Source organism: Polyodon spathula, chromosome 25 (genome assembly GCF_017654505.1).
Source record: "Polyodon spathula isolate WHYD16114869_AA chromosome 25, ASM1765450v1, whole genome shotgun sequence".
NCBI lineage: Eukaryota > Metazoa > Chordata > Actinopteri > Acipenseriformes > Polyodontidae > Polyodon > Polyodon spathula.
Genome location: NC_054558.1, coordinates 6,673,527 through 6,691,283, shown reverse-complemented (window position 1 = coordinate 6,691,283; position 17,757 = coordinate 6,673,527). Strand labels below are relative to the sequence as shown.

Sequence of the window (17,757 nt, the reverse complement as noted above, 5' to 3'; positions counted from 1 at the left end):
TCCCTTACCAACCACTTTGCCACAGGCCTACAAGACATATTTCGGCATGCCTGTCGGGAATCAAGACAAACCCTGGGCACCTCATTTCACCTGCGAGCACTGCAAAAAAACTCTGGAAGGTAAGATGGACAATTGTTGCTCGGAATTTTATGTTATAAAATTTGTTAAAATTTTTTAAATTGTAAAAGTTTTTAATTTTAAAATGTTTTACAATTTTCAATGTTATTGAAAAAATATATCATATATGAAAAATGTTGCGAGAATCTCTTACACATTAGTCATGGGTGAAATAAATGTATTTTTGTAGGATGGTACAGAGGGGAAAAGAGAGCCATGAAGTTCGCTATCCCAAGAATTTGGCGGGAACCCACTGACCACTCAAGCAACTGCTACTTCTGCATGGTGGACCCTTCCAAACGTCGGACTGGCAAGAATGCACCTGCTATCACGTATCCGGACCTTCCTTCATCCATCGCCCCGGTGCCACACTGCCATGAGCTCCCCGTACCCACTCCTCCGGAGAGAGAGCAGCCGTCTTTAGAAGAGAGCAGCAAGTCAGAGAGCGAGGAAGACGTTGTAGATCCAGATGACAATTTCAGAGGTGGAGCTGACGAGAGAGACCCATACTACCCCAACCAAAAAGACCTCAACGACTTGATTAGAGATCTTGGTCTCACCAAGTCCAATGCCGAGCTTTTGACGTCTAGGCTCAAGCAGTGGAACTTGTTGGATGAAAGTGTGCAAGTCGCAGATCAGAGGAAGCGTCACCAACCTTTTTCCAGCTTCTTCACCTGTCAAGATGGGCTCTGCTTCTGCCACAATGTGACCGGTCTGTTCGAGGCAATCGGAATCGCCTGTAACCAGAATGAGTGGCGCCTCTTCATTGACAGCTCATCCAGGAGCCTCAAAGCCGTGCTGCTCCATAATGGTAACAAGTACCCGTCTCTTCCCCTGGCTCACTCGGTGCACCTCAAAGAGGATTACAACAGCATCAGGACCTTGCTGGACGCCTTGAAGTATGATGAGTACGGCTGGGAGGTCATAGGAGACTTCAAAATGGTGGCATTCTTGATGGGTCTCCAAGGCGGTTTTACCAAGTCTCCCTGCTATCTTTGCCTTTGGGACAGCAGGGACACCAAGGCACACTACCACAGGCAGAACTGGCCACAGCGGACCGAGTTCTCTGTGGGGAGGAACAACGTCAAGTGGGAGCCGCTGGTGGACCCCCACTGCACATCAAATTGAGCCTTATGAAACAATTTGTCAGAGCTCTAGATAAGGAGTCGGCAGCCTTCAAGTACCTTCAAGACTTCTTCCCTTGTTTAACATTACATTTACATTACATCACAGCATGAGTGAATCCTCATGTGTCCCGAACCTGACCTCCATCTGGCACTGCCTGTGCTGTTGTAGGGTTTGCATGACCCTACAGTGCCACAATCCTAAGACATACTACCAGATCCCCAAGTGGCAATGACTAAGTGGAGCTCCAGATCCACACACCTGTTTTTGAGGGCGTTGAAGCTCTGGTACAGAATCTCGTCATTCCCTATGAAGGTGGTAAACATGTTTTCAATGTTACAAAACAGGACCCTCAGGAAACATTGCAGCACAATTACATTGTACTGCCCTCAACCAGTTCCTCTGTTGAAAGAACATGTCACATGGTTTGCGATTGCACTGTGTTGCATGATGCTGAGGATGGTTCCTCATGTGGCACTGGGATTGAATAACAAGTCTGCTGCAACTCTGCCCACATCTCTGGATTTGGTTATCGCAGGCTGCCAGGCAGTCCTCCCGGGGTACAAAAGTTGCTGTAAAATGTTTTGAATCTCACTGCATTCTGAGCAGCTCAACCACAGCTTCCATCCATATACCTGCCATTTTATAAACTCAATAACACACTTGAAGGTTGAGGGTTGGAATGCCACATATAAAGTGGTTGAAGGCACCTGACAACGGCTTGCAGGATCAGTACAGCTCACGTCTTCTTGTGTGTTATTGCATGTGTAGAACATACAGGAGATCTAAAAGAAACTTAGCATCATTCTCCTTTAAGTTTTACTACAGCGCTTGTTCATTGCTAGTTAGGCAATACTGGTAGTTACAAGTGAAGGCAGATTCAACCTTTAGCTATAATCACACCATAAAGTAATGCAAACTCAGGGTTACACTGCTTGGGTTTGACTTTCTTACTTGAAACCAGTAAGGTGTTCCCCAATTAAAACACAGTTCATGACTTGCTTTCTTGTGTCACTTTGCAACACATGCTTGTCTGGAAAAACAAAAGCAATATTAATTCCCCAGAAGTACATGCAGTAGCAACACAGCAATAAGATGAGTGCAGAACACCTGTGAGGACCAGCGCAGGGTTCAAAACTGGTAACGGCAGCCCCTTCATGAAAGCATGAGGCTTAGACCATATATATTACAAATTCTATGCAATCTATTTGCAGTTAACAACTAAGGGCAAGCATGCCTTTCAGATGTTTCACATATATAATTAATTGCATTAAAACATTGTTCCTTAGTTGGGTTGTGGTACTTTTCTTTTGCGATAATTACACTGTGTAACAAATTTTATATATTTTTTTGGTTCCTGGGTAGTAAGTGTTATTTCCTAATTGCTTATGCCTCAAAAGTATAGAAAATGGCTATTATTCCCCACAAACATTGCTTTTGTGACCAGGACAGTGATATTTTGAAATTTACCTATTTTCCAGAACATTCCAGATAGATTCAGTGCTGAGTAAACTTGGAGTAACTTTTGAACTTTCTAGAACTTTCCAGTAATATAAATAGTAGTATAAATACAGGGGCCTTAAGCCCACCAGTTCAGTTTAGTTCCAGCTGCCTAAGTGGATACATATCTGCATTTTTCTGAGATGGCATCAAGAGGCTGCAAGCATCCGGCAGACGCATTTTGCTATGTCTGTGGCCAATTTATCAAGACAAGAGCGAAAAAGTACTCTGTGGAAGCATCTGTTAAGATGTGTGAGGCCTTGTGACGGAAAGATGAGTTCTGGTGATGAATCTTCCTCCCAACCTGTGAGGGCGCTAAAGAACGGGAGGAGAAGTATCTGGAAGGGCTGGCCTGACAGTTCGTTTCCGGGTCAGGGAAGTGGGGCAGCCTGGAGGGAAGCGCGACTCTGTTGTAAGACCGTATTGATTTGAAAGGTAAACGAGAGGCAGCTGCAAGTAATAAGGCAGCTGCAACCGTTTATCTCGATATCATGCGGGATTACATATAGGGGCCAGGGTAACGCTGATCTTTTCCTTCGTTTGGGTTAAACGAGTGGAGAGAGAGAAGGACTGAGAGAGGAGCTCTCAGAGTGGATTGTGTTCGTGTTTTGTATTGTTGTGTAACTGTCTGTTTTTGTATTCAGCACTAGACAGTTAACGCACGTCTCCGGAGCTGTCGAAAGGAGAGCACTATCCGGAGCACCACTGCACTGAGCACCTGCACGTTTTCGATCACCCAGGACTGGTGACCGTACCGTTGTTTTTGTTCAGGACTGTGCCCTTGTTTTCATTATCCCCGTGCTTTACACATTGTTGTGTATTGCCGGGGATTTATTATTTTTGACGGTCGCCAGACCTGGAAAAGAGCAATAAAGCACTTATTCACTGAATCACTGTTGTCTGTTCATCACTCCTGCACCGCATCACCGCGACATCTGTTTCCCTTACCAACCACTTTGCCACAGGCCTACAAGACATATTTCGGCATGCCTGTCGGGGATCAAGACAAACCCTGGGCACCTCATTTCACCTGCGAGCACTGCAAAAAAACTCTGGAAGGTAAGATGGACAATTGTTGCTTGGAATTTTATGTTATAAAATTTGTTAAATTTTTTAAATTGTAAAAGTTTTTAATTTTAAAATGTTTTACAATTTTCAATGTTATTGAAAAAATATATCATATATGAAAAATGTTGCGAGAATCTCTTACACATTAGTCATGGGTGAAATAAATGTATTTTTGTAGGATGGTACAGAGGGGAAAAGAGAGCCATGAAGTTTGCTATCCTAAGAATTTGGCTGGAACCCACTGACCACTCAAGCAACTGCTACTTCTGCATGCTGGACCCTTCCAAACGTCTGACTGGCAAGAATGCACCTGCTATCACGTATCCGGACCTTCCTTCATCCATCGCCCTGGTGCCACACTGCCATGAGCTCCCCATACCCACTCCTCCGGAGAGAGAGCAGCCGTCTTTAGAAGAGAGCAGCAAGTCAGAGAGCGAGGAAGACGTTGTAGATCCAGATGACAATTTCAGAGGTGGAGCTGAGGAGAGAAACCCATACTACCCCAACCAAAAAGACCTCAACGACTTGATTAGAGATCTTGGTCTCACCAAGTCCAATGCCGAGCTTTTGACGTCTAGGCTCAAGCAGTGGAACTTGTTGGATGAAAGTGTGCAAGTCGCAGATCAGAGGAAGCGTCACCAACCTTTTTCCAGCTTCTTCACCTGTCAAGATGGGCTCTGCTTCTGCCACAATGTGACCAGTCTGTTCGAGGCAATCGGAATCGCCTGTAACCAGAATGAGTGGCGCCTCTTCATTGACAGCTCATCCAGGAGCCTCAAAGCCGTGCTGCTCCATAATGGTAACAAGTACCCGTCTCTTCCCCTGGCTCACTCGGTGCACCTCAAAGAGGATTACAACAGCATCAAGACCTTGCTGGACGCCTTGAAGTATGATGAGTACGGCTGGGAGGTCATAGGAGACTTCAAAATGGTGGCATTCCTGATGGGTCTCCAAGGCGGTTTTACCAAGTTTCCCTGCTATCTTTGCCTTTGGGACAGCAGGGACACCAAGGCGCACTACCACAGGCGGGACTGGCCACAGCGGACCGAGTTCTCTGTGGGGAGGAACAACGTCAAGTGGGAGCCACTGGTGGACCCCCACTGCACATCAAATTGAGCCTTATGAAACAATTTGTCAGAGCTCTAGATAAGGAGTCGGCAGCCTTCAAGTACCTTCAAGACTTCTTCCCTTGTTTAACATTACATTTACATTACATCACAGCATGAGTGAATCCTCATGTGTCCCGAACCTGACCTCCATCTGGCACTGCCTGTGCTGTTGTAGGGTTTGCATGACCCTACAGTGCCACAATCCTAAGACATACTACCAGATCCCCAAGTGGCAATGACTAAGTGGAGCTCCAGATCCACACACCTGTTTTTGAGGGCGTTGAAGCTCTGGTACAGAATCTCGTCATTCCCTATGAAGGTGGTAAACATGTTTTCAATGTTACAAAACAGGACCCTCAGGAAACATTGCAGCACAATTACATTGTACTGCCCTCAACCAGTTCCTCTGTTGAAAGAACATGTCACATGGTTTGCGATTGCACTGTGTTGCATGATGCTGAGGATGGTTCCTCATGTGGCACTGGGATTGAATAACAAGTCTGCTGCAACTCTGCCCACATCTCTGGATTTGGTTATCGCAGGCTGCCAGGCAGTCCTCCCGGGGTACAAAAGTTGCTGTAAAATGTTTTGAATCTCACTGCATTCTGAGCAGCTCAACCACAGCTTCCATCCATATACCTGCCATTTTATAAACTCAATAACACACTTGAAGGTTGAGGGTTGGAATGCCACATATAAAGTGGTTGAAGGCACCTGACAACGGCTTGCAGGATCAGTACAGCTCACGTCTTCTTGTGTGTTATTGCATGTGTAGAACATACAGGAGATCTAAAAGAAACTTAGCATCATTCTCCTTTAAGTTTTACTACAGCGCTTGTTCATTGCTAGTTAGGCAATACTGGTAGTTACAAGTGAAGGCAGATTCAACCTTTAGCTATAATCACACCATAAAGTAATGCAAACTCAGGGTTACACTGCTTGGGTTTGACTTTCTTACTTGAAACCAGTAAGGTGTTCCCCAATTAAAACACAGTTCATGACTTGCTTTCTTGTGTCACTTTGCAACACATGCTTGTCTGGAAAAACAAAAGCAATATTAATTCCCCAGAAGTACATGCAGTAGCAACACAGCAATAAGATGAGTGCAGAACACCTGTGAGGACCAGCGCAGGGTTCAAAACTGGTAACGGCAGCCCCTTCATGAAAGCATGAGGCTTAGACCATATATATTACAAATTCTATGCAATCTATTTGCAGTTAACAACTAAGGGCAAGCATGCCTTTCAGATGTTTCACATATATAATTAATTGCATTAAAACATTGTTCCTTAGTTGGGTTGTGGTACTTTTCTTTTGCGATAATTACACTGTGTAACAAATTTTATATATTTTTTTGGTTCCTGGGTAGTAAGTGTTATTTCCTAATTGCTTATGCCTCAAAAGTATATAAAATGGCTATTATTCCCCACAAACTTTGCTTTTGTGACCAGGACAGTGATATTTTGAAATTTACCTATTTTCCAGAACATTCCAGATAGATTCAGTGCTGAGTAAACTTGGAGTAACTTCTAGAACTTTCTAGAACTTTCCAGTAATATAAATAGTAGTATAAATACAGGGGCCTTAAGCCCACCAGTTCAGTTTAGTTCCAGCTGCCTAAGTGGATACATATCTGCATTTTTCTGAGATGGCATCAAGAGGCTGCAAGCATCCGGCAGACGCATTTTGCTATGTCTGTGGCCAATTTATCAAGACAAGAGCGAAAAAGTACTCTGTGGAAGCATCTGTTAAGATGTGTGAGGCCTTGTGACGGAAAGATGAGTTCTGGTGATGAATCTTCCTCCCAACCTGTGAGGGCGCTAAAGAACGGGAGGAGAAGTATCTGGAAGGGCTGGCCTGACAGTTCGTTTCCGGGTCAGGGAAGTGGGTCAGCCTGGAGAGAAGCGCGACTCTGTTGTAAGACCATATTGATTTGAAAGGTAAACGAGAGGCAGCTGCAAGTAATAAGGCAGCTGCAACCGTTTATCTCGATATCATGCGGGATTACATATAGGGGCCAGGGTAACGCTGATCTTCTCCTTCGTTTGGGTTAAACGAGTGGAGAGAGAGAAGGACTGAGAGAGGAGCTCTCAGAGTGGATTGTGTTCGTGTTTTGTATTGTTGTGTAACTGTCTGTTTTTGTATTCAGCACTAGACAGTTAACGCACGTCTCCGGAGCTGTCGAAAGGAGAGCACTATCCGGAGCACCACTGCACTGAGCACCTGCACGTTTTCGATCACCCAGGACTGGTGACCGTACCGCTGTTTTTGTTCAGGACTGTGCCCTTGGTTTCATTATCCCCGTGCTTTACACATTGTTGTGTATTGCCGGGGATTTATTATTTTTGACGGTCGCCAGACCTGGAAAAGAGCAATAAAGCACTTATTCACTGAATCACTGTTGTCTGTTCATCACTCCTGCACCGCATCACCGCGACATCTGTTTCCCTTACCAACCACTTTGCCACAGGCCTACAAGACATATTTCGGCATGCCTGTCGGGAATCAAGACAAACCCTTGGCACCTCATTTCACCTGCGAGCACTGCAAAAAAACTCTGGAAGGTAAGATGGACAATTGTTGCTCGGAATTTTATGTTATAAAATTTGTTACAATTTTTTAAATTGTAAAAGTTTAATTTTAAAATGTTTTTCAATTTTCAATGTTATTGAAAAAATATATCATATATGAAAAATGTTGCGAGAATCTCTTACACATTAGTCATGGGTGAAATAAATGTATTTTTGTAGGATGGTACAGAGGGGAAAAGAGAGCCATGAAGTTTGCTATCCTAAGAATTTGGCTGGAACCCACTGACCACTCAAGCAACTGCTACTTCTGCATGCTGGACCCTTCCAAACGTCTGACTGGCAAGAATGCACCTGCTATCAGGTATCCGGACCTTTCTTCATCCATCGCCCCGGTGCCACACTGCCATGAGCTCCCTGTACCCACTCCTCCGGAGAGAGAGCAGCCGTCTTTAGAAGAGAGCAGCAAGTCAGAGAGCGAGGAAGACGTTGTAGATCCAGATGACAATTTCAGAGGTGGAGCTGACGAGAGAGACCCATACTACCCCAACCAAAAAGACCTCAACGACTTGATTAGAGATCTTGGTCTCACCAAGTCCAATGCCGAGTGTTTGACGTCTAGGCTCAAGCACTGGAACTTGTTGGATGAAAGTGTGCAAGTCGCAGATCAGAGGAAGCATCACCAACCTTTTTCCAGCTTCTTCACCTGTCAAGATGGGCTCTGCTTCTGCCACAATGTGACCGGTCTGTTCGAGGCAATCGGAATCGCCTGTAACCAGAATGAGTGGCGCCTCTTCATTGACAGCTCATCCAGGAGCCTCAAAGCCGTGCTGCTCCATAATGGTAACAAGTACCCGTCTCTTCCCCTGGCTCACTCGGTGCACCTCAAAGAGGATTACAACAGCATCAGGACCTTGCTGGACGCCTTGAAGTATGATGAGTGCGGCTGGGAGGTCATAGGAGACTTAAAAATGGTGGCATTCTTGATGGGTCTCCAAGGCGGTTTTACCAAGTCTCCCTGCTATCTTTGCCTTTGGGACAGCAGGGACACCAAGGCACACTACCACAGGCAGAACTGGCCACAGCGGACCGAGTTCTCTGTGGGGAGGAACAACGTCAAGTGGGAGCCGCTGGTGGACCCCCACTGCACATCAAATTGAGCCTTATGAAACAATTTGTCAGAGCTCTAGATAAGGAGTCGGCAGCCTTCAAGTACCTTCAAGACTTCTTCCCTTGTTTAACATTACATTTACATTACATCACAGCATGAGTGAATCCTCATGTGTCCCGAACCTGACCTCCATCTGGCACTGCCTGTGCTGTTGTAGGGTTTGCATGACCCTACAGTGCCACAATCCTAAGACATACTACCAGATCCCCAAGTGGCAATGACTAAGTGGAGCTCCAGATCCACACACCTGTTTTTGAGGGCGTTGAAGCTCTGGTACAGAATCTCGTCATTCCCTATGAAGGTGGTAAACATGTTTTCAATGTTACAAAACAGGACCCTCAGGAAACATTGCAGCACAATTACATTGTACTGCCCTCAACCAGTTCCTCTGTTGAAAGAACATGTCACATGGTTTGCGATTGCACTGTGTTGCATGATGCTGAGGATGGTTCCTCATGTGGCACTGGGATTGAATAACAAGTCTGCTGCAACTCTGCCCACATCTCTGGATTTGGTTATCGCAGGCTGCCAGGCAGTCCTCCCGGGGTACAAAAGTTGCTGTAAAATGTTTTGAATCTCACTGCATTCTGAGCAGCTCAACCACAGCTTCCATCCATATACCTGCCATTTTATAAACTCAATAACACACTTGAAGGTTGAGGGTTGGAATGCCACATATAAAGTGGTTGAAGGCACCTGACAACGGCTTGCAGGATCAGTACAGCTCACGTCTTCTTGTGTGTTATTGCATGTGTAGAACATACAGGAGATCTAAAAGAAACTTAGCATCATTCTCCTTTAAGTTTTACTACAGCGCTTGTTCATTGCTAGTTAGGCAATACTGGTAGTCACAAGTGAAGGCAGATTCAACCTTTAGCTATAATCACACCATAAAGTAATGCAAACTCAGGGTTACACTGCTTGGGTTTGACTTTCTTACTTGAAACCAGTAAGGTGTTCCCCAATTAAAACACAGTTCATGACTTGCTTTCTTGTGTCACTGAAACACATGCTTGTCTGGAAAAAGAAGCAATACTAATTCCCCATAAGCACATGCAGTAGCAACACAGCAATAAGATGAGTGCAGAACACCTGTGAGGACCAGCGCAGGGTTCAAAACTGGTAACGGCAGCCCCTTCATGAAAGCATGAGGCTTAGACCATATATATTACAAATTCTATGCAATCTATTTGCAGTTAACAACTAAGGGCAAGCATGCCTTTCAGATGTTTCACATATATAATTAATTGCATTAAAACATTGTTCCTTAGTTGGGTTGTGGTACTTTTCTTTTGCGATAATTACACTGTGTAACAAATTTTATATATTTTTTTGGTTCCTGGGTAGTAAGTGTTATTTCCTAATTGCTTATGCCTCAAAAGTATAGAAAATGGCTATTATTCCCCACAAACTTTGCTTTTGTGACCAGGACGGTGATATTTTGAAATTTACCTATTTTCCAGAACATTCCAGATAGATTCAGTGCTGAGTAAACTTGGAGTAACTTTTGAACTTTCTAGAACTTTCCAGTAATATAAATAGTAGTATAAATACAGGGGCCTTAAGCCCACCAGTTCAGTTTAGTTCCAGCTGCCTAAGTGGATACATATCTGCATTTTTCTGAGATGGCATCAAGAGGCTGCAAGCATCCGGCAGACGCATTTTGCTATGTCTGTGGCCAATTTATCAAGACAAGAGCGAAAAAGTACTCTGTGGAAGCATCTGTTAAGATGTGTGAGGCCTTGTGACGGAAAGATGAGTTCTGGTGATGAATCTTCCTCCCAACCTGTGAGGGCGCTAAAGAACGGGAGGAGAAGTATCTGGAAGGGCTGGCCTGACAGTTCGTTTCCGGGTCAGGGAAGTGGGTCAGCCTGGAAAGAAGCGAGACTCTGTTGTAAGACCGTATTGATTTGAAAGGTAAACGAGAGGCAGCTGCAAGTAATAAGGCAGCTGCAACCGTTTACCTAGATATCATGCGGGATTACATATAGGGGCCAGGGTAACGCTGATCTTCTCCTTCGTTTGGGTTAAACGAGTGGAGAGAGAGAAGGACTGAGAGAGGAGCTCTCAGAGTGGATTGTGTTCGTGTTTTGTATTGTTGTGTAACTGTCTGTTTTTGTATTCAGCACTAGACAGTTAACGCACATCTCCGGAGCTGTCGAAAGGAGAGCACTATCCGGAGCACCACTGCACTGAGCACCTGCACGTTTTCAATCACCCAGGACTGGTGACCGTACCGTTGTTTTTGTTCAGGACTGTGCCCTTGTTTTCATTATCCCCGTGCTTTACACATTGTTGTGTATTGCCGGGGATTTATTATTTTTGACGGTCGCCAGACCTGGAAAAGAGCAATAAAGCACTTATTCACTGAATCACTGTTGTCTGTTCATCACTCCTGCACCGCATCACCGCGACATCTGTTTCCCTTACCAACCACTTTGCCACAGGCCTACAAGACATATTTCGGCATGCCTGTCGGGAATCAAGACAAACCCTGGGCACCTCATTTCACCTGCGAGCACTGCAAAAAAACTCTGGAAGGTAAGATGGACAATTGTTGCTCGGAATTTTATGTTATAAAATTTGTTACAATTTTTTAAATTGTAAAAGTTTTTCATTTTAAAATGTTTTACAATTTTCAATGTTATTGAAAAAATATATCATATATGAAAAATGTTGCGAGAATCTCTTACACATTAGTCATGGGTGAAATAAATGTATTTTTGTAGGATGGTACAGAGGGGAAAAGAGAGCCATGAAGTTCGCTATCCCAAGAATTTGGCGGGAACCCACTGACCACTCAAGCAACTGCTACTTCTGCATGGTGGACCCTTCCAAACGTCGGACTGGCAAGAATGCACCTGCTATCACGTATCCGGACCTTCCTTCATCCATCGCCCCGGTGCCACACTGCCATGAGCTCCCTGTACCCACTCCTCCGGAGAGAGAGCAGCCGTCTTTAGAAGAGAGCAGCAAGTCAGAGAGCGAGGAAGACGTTGTAGATCCAGATGACAATTTCAGAGGTGGAGCTGAGGAGAGAAACCCATACTACCCCAACCAAAAAGACCTCAACGACTTGATTAGAGATCTTGGTCTCACCAAGTCCAATGCCGAGCTTTTGACGTCTAGGCTCAAGCAGTGGAACTTGTTGGATGAAAGTGTGCAAGTCGCAGATCAGAGGAAGCATCACCAACCTTTTTCCAGCTTCTTCACCTGTCAAGATGGGCTCTGCTTCTGCCACAATGTGACCAGTCTGTTCGAGGCAATCGGAATCGCCTGTAACCAGAATGAGTGGCGCCTCTTCATTGACAGCTCATCCAGGAGCCTCAAAGCCGTGCTGCTCCATAATGGTAACAAGTACCCGTCTCTTCCCCTGGCTCACTCGGTGCACCTCAAAGAGGATTACAACAGCATCAAGACCTTGCTGGACGCCTTGAAGTATGATGAGTACGGCTGGGAGGTCATAGGAGACTTCAAAATGGTGGCATTCTTGATGGGTCTCCAAGGCGGTTTTACCAAGTCTCCCTGCTATCTTTGCCTTTGGGACAGCAGGGACACCAAGGCACACTACCACAGGCGGAACTGGCCACAGCGGACCGAGTTCTCTGTGGGGAGGAACAACGTCAAGTGGGAGCCGCTGGTGGACCCCCACTGCACATCAAATTGAGCCTTATGAAACAATTTGTCAGAGCTCTAGATAAGGAGTCGGCAGCCTTCAAGTACCTTCAAGACTTCTTCCCTTGTTTAACATTACATTTACATTACATCACAGCATGAGTGAATCCTCATGTGTCCCGAACCTGACCTCCATCTGGCACTGCCTGTGCTGTTGTAGGGTTTGCATGACCCTACAGTGCCACAATCCTAAGACATACTACCAGATCCCCAAGTGGCAATGACTAAGTGGAGCTCCAGGTCCACACACCTGTTTTTGAGGGCGTTGAAGCTCTGGTACAGAATCTCGTCATTCCCTATGAAGGTGGTAAACATGTTTTCAATGTTACAAAACAGGACCCTCAGGAAACATTGCAGCACAATTACATTGTACTGCCCTCAACCAGTTCCTCTGTTGAAAGAACATGTCACATGGTTTGCGATTGCACTGTGCTGCATGACTCTTCCTTCATTCAGTTGTTTTGGTATAAAAAGAACTCGGCAGAGTTTAATTTGATTCTTCGTGTGACAGAGGCTACTGCAGAGATAAAATGACATTGCTGACTATTTTAGCAGGTAAGTCCTATTTATAATACAACCTTGAGAGAGAGAGAGAGAGAGAGAGAGAGAGAGAGAGAGAGAGAGAGAGAGAGAGAGAGAGAGAGAGAGAGAGAGAGAGAGAGAGAGAGAGAGAGAGAGAGAGAGAGAGAGAGACGGGTTGTTCAAAAGACAAAAGAGAACCACCAGTTTGTGTTTTCCTCTGCCTCCTTTGATTATGTGGAGCATGTACTTTGAGTTTCTATTACTCAAATTCCCAGGAACTTAGCATTATTTTAGCATGTACTTTGAGTTTCTAACTAAATCCTTATCTGTCTCCTGAAAAGGCTTGGGCCTGCTGATGTTCCTCCAAGTTGGTAAGTACTGTTGGACTATTATGAGTTTTACACAGAGGAGATAACCCAGCTGTTAAGTCTTTTCTTTCTATAATAATTTACGGCTTCAAATCAAAATCTTTTAATGAGCAGCTTAGTAGTGCGTAACACAATCTTTAAAAACCATTACCATACATCTGCATTTACATTGTAATAGGAACTGCTTTGTAAAAACGAGTAGTCTGTTTAAAATGCACAAATACTCTCTAACTACATGTCAATACAGTGTTATTAATTGTTACAAGTTTGTATTTTTCTAATGATGCCAGGAGTTAAAGTTGCTGTGTGGTTGTGTTTAGGTTCTGCCTTCAAGCTGGTGTGCTACTTTACAAACTGGTCCCAGTATAGACCTGATGTTGGGAAATACATGCCCAACAATGTGGACCCTCACTTGTGTACTCACCTGATCTATGCCTTCTCCGTCCTGAACGACAACAGCGAGCTCACCACCTTCGAGTGGAATGACGAGATTCTGTACCAGAGCTTCAATGCCCTCAAAAACAGGTGTGTGGATCTGGAGCTCCACTTAGTCATTGCCACTTGGGGATCTGGTAGTATGTCTTAGGATTGTGGCACTGTAGAGTCATGCAAACCCTACAACAGCACAGGCAGTGCCAGATGGAGGTCAGGTTCGGGACACATGAAGATTCATTCATGCTGTGATGTAATGCAAATGTAATGTTAAGCAATATCTGTAGTTGTATTTTTGCACAACTGCCTACACTTTTGATCAATGCACAGCTTATCAGAAGCAGATTGCACAGATCCACTTCTGATCCCACCAATGGAGACTGACAGGTTGCTTTTCTTTCTTTCCATAGTAACCCTCAGTTGAAGACTCTGCTGGCTGTTGGAGGTTGGAACTTTGGAACAAGACAGTAAGCAGTACCCTTACACCACATGACAGTGGTTTATACACCTAATAAACTCATCACAACCCCCATTAAACCATTGCTTAAGACCGTTAGTCTAAACATAATAGAACATCTGTTTTAAAAAAAAAAAGCATAGTTGCATGAAAAATTAAAACAGACATCTAAATCCTACAATCTGATAGGCTGATTTATTTCCTTTGCTGTTCAGTGTCAGAGCACCTTCCCAAAAGCGTCCAAAGTAGCTGCACAAATCAATCATGCTGACTGCTTCATGATAAAACCTTTCCCTGCCTGTTCCAGGTTCAATATCATGGCTTCCTCTCAAGTGACCCGCAACAGGTTTATCCAGTCGTCCATCAAGTTTCTGCGCAAGCACGGCTTTGACGGGCTTGACCTGGACTGGGAATACCCTGGGGCAAGAGGCAGCCCCCCAGAGGACAAGCAGCATTTCAGTTTGCTGGTCAAGGTGGGACGCCACAGTAACCTTGCCCGTGTTATTTTAGTTCAATCGGTCTCTCTGTATACAAGTCACTGATTGGCCCGCCTTTCTCTTTCTTTCTTCAGGAACTTCTGGCCACGTTTGAAGATGAGTCGAAGTCAACCAACAGACCCAGGCTCCTGCTCACAGCAGCAGTGGCTGCTAGCAAGGAAATCATTGACAATGGCTATGAGATTGCTGAGATCTCAAAGTGAGTTATGGATGATTGGGTCATTGGGGAGGTACAGTAGGAAGATCTGTAGAAAAGTAATTAACCTATTTCATTTGGTGACTATTGAGTACAATCTAAACCTTGAAAGGGTGCCAGACTTTAATCTCAATAGTCTCAGAGTCTAAAAGCAATATTACAAATCAGCATCTTTAAGTAACCCCTAATACTACTACTATGACTACTACGACTACTAATACTACTACTGCTACTACCCAGGTTAGTCCCAGTAGATCAGATTCCTGGCTTGTTCCAGTACCAGCGTCGTGTAATTCATCCATTTGTGAATTATGATAGAAATGGGCTTTAATGTTCATGAAGATTTCATGGACATTCATGGTTAATCCCTTAACATTTCATCTGTGTATTTCCAGCAGAAGGACACATAAGGACACATAATTGGGCTTGAAAACATCAACTGCTGGAGATCCATACCTGTAAGCCAGTGGCTGTGTATGTTTGTAAAATATATCTGTATCTGCATCTCCAGGTACCTGGACTTTATCAATGTCATGACGTACGATTTCCATGGATCCTGGGAAACCTTCACAGGCCACAACAGTCCCCTGTACCGTGGCTCCACTGATCAAGGGCAGATGATCTACTTCAATACTGTAAGAATACAGACACACCATAAGCCATACCTTGCAACACAACAGCAATCTTTGACCGTTGATTACTGATATCAATAACTATCATGCAGTTCATAATAATGTAATAAAAGCAGGTCTCTAATCTGATAATAAAAAAAAAAATGTGCAAGGTATTCTTGAGTTAAACAGTAGATAGAAGTTTATGCAGTTTATAGACATATGATGAAATACTGGGACCCGTTCTGCCCTCTTTCTCACCCTCTCTCTTCCCATTCCCACAGGACTATGCTATGAAGTACTGGCATGACCAGGGAGCTCCACTGAAGAAGCTAATGATGGGATTCGCTGCGTATGGACGCACGTTCCGCCTATCCTCTGCTCAGTCCGGTGTGGGAGCTCCTGCCAGTGGGCCTGCATTGGCAGGACAGTACACCCGTGAGCCAGGCTTCTGGTCTTACTATGAGGTGAGCCGCAGACTCCACTCAAACCCAAGTCTGTGAACCTAGTTTCGCTGTTGAGTGCTTCCATTTAAATAAATACTTATGTCTCTTCCAGATTTGTAACTTCCTGGAAGGAACCTCCATCCAGTGGATCACAGACCAGAAAGTGCCCTATGCCACCAAGGGGAACGAGTGGGTGGGCTTTGACACTGTTGAAAGCTTTGAAACTAAGGTATTTCTTCCATAACGCATTTATTTATTAGACATCACAGGACCTGCAATCTTTCCATCACTCAATACGGGGGGGGGGGGGGGGGGGGGGGGGGGGGGTGGGGGGGGGGGGGGGGGGGGGGGGGGGGGGGGGGGGGGGGGGGGGGGGGGGGGGGGGGGGGGGGGGGGGGGGGGGGGGGGGGGGGAAATGTGGGGGGGGGGGGGGGGGGGGGGGGGGGGGGGGGGGGGGGGGGGGGGGGGGGGGGGGGGGGGGGGGGGGGGGGGGGGGGGGGGGGGGGGGGGGGGGGGGGGGGGGGGGGGAGGGGGGGGGGGGGGGGGGGGGGGGGGGGGGGGGGGGGGGGGGGGGGGGGGTATCAATAAAAATGATTAGAAATGCAGGCTTTACAGTCAGTTCTCTGGGGGAAGAAAATAACCAAAGCTGACTCGTGTCCTTTAGAGGCTTTCTATTGGCTGGCTGATAAAACTAATTCTCTTGATCCCCAATAGTGACAAACAGCTCTTTTTACTCACTGCTCTTAACCCTAACCTTTGTACAGGTGCGATATCTGAAGGACAACAAGTTCGGAGGGGCCTTCGTGTGGGCTATTGATCTGGATGATTTCAACGGACAGTTCTGCAGACAGGGCAATTACCCTCTTATCACCAAGCTCCGTACCCTGCTGGATATAGGTAAATCCACCGCGGGTCAGAAGATGCCCTTTACAAAGTGGAACGGGCAGTGCTGTGTGATGCATTGCCGTTATCGATTCAGTCCCCTGCTGTGAGATAAGATGAGTGTTAATAGCACTAAAACCACGAATGCAGAGGAGCTCGGCTCTTTTGCATCGTGGTTAAGTTTTTCAATGTTATAGCTCTCAACATATATTTTAATATTTGAATAATATCCAACAGAGAGGCTGTAGAATATGATATGTCATACACATAATGAATAGCCATTAATAAAGAAAATAAATGTTCTTTTTTTTATTATTTTTTTTTTTTTTTTAGAAATACCCCCGTCTCCCACGACTACCCTTCGTCCCAGCCAATCCTCTACCACCACAAGCAGTGGTTTCTGTGCTGGCAAACCTGACGGCCTGTATGCCAACAACATGGACCCCAACTCATTCTACAACTGTTACCAAGGGGTGACCTACCTTCAGAGGTGCCCAACCGGGCTGGTTTTCAAAAATAAGTGCAAATGCTGTGACTGGCCATAAAACGTTGTTTCCAAGAGTGCACTATCAAATTAATCTGCAAGACAATGCCAAACCTGATCAACGTGTATGTTAACGCAATGTTTGTATCTGATCAAAAGCAAGCCCCTGAAGACACCTGTTTGTGTGTTTGTTTTTTTAGCTTTTAAAAATAAATCTGAACGAATCAAAATGCCCTCTTCATGTTAAGGCAGGTGACGGTGCCTGAATAAAGATTTGAATATATGATTTATTTGTGCGTGTGTGTTTGTGTGTGTGTGTGTTTTTTAGTGCATCCCCTAAGTTTCCCTTTCAATTATTTGGCTTTTATAACTTTTTTCTCTCTTAGTGTCTAGCAGCAATCCGATTGTAACAGGCGGTGTTGTGAGATACACAGCCGTTACCGATTCTGTAACTGATTCTGCTTTGAAACCACGAATGCATGGGAGCCTGGCTCTTTTCCATTTTGCTTTAGACGCTCCCTTGTAGTGCGCAGTGTCGTCGGTTCGTGCCCAGCTTCCGCCCTCAATAT

General features: G+C 45.2%; 1 protein-coding gene across 1 annotated transcript; it reads left to right on the top strand.

The window, feature by feature from the left end:
- The first annotated feature begins 12,765 nt into the window (after positions 1-12,765).
- Positions 12,766-17,474, top strand: LOC121300298 (acidic mammalian chitinase-like). Its single transcript, XM_041228812.1, has 11 exons — positions 12,766-12,848; positions 13,157-13,186; positions 13,504-13,708; positions 14,026-14,082; positions 14,380-14,545; positions 14,644-14,768; positions 15,277-15,400; positions 15,661-15,843; positions 15,935-16,051; positions 16,587-16,719; positions 17,038-17,474. The coding sequence occupies exons 1-11, from the start codon at positions 12,824-12,826 to the stop codon at positions 17,247-17,249; spliced, it is 1,377 nt and encodes a 458-aa protein (XP_041084746.1). The 5' UTR covers positions 12,766-12,823; the 3' UTR covers positions 17,250-17,474.
- The last annotated feature ends 283 nt before the right edge of the window (positions 17,475-17,757 follow it).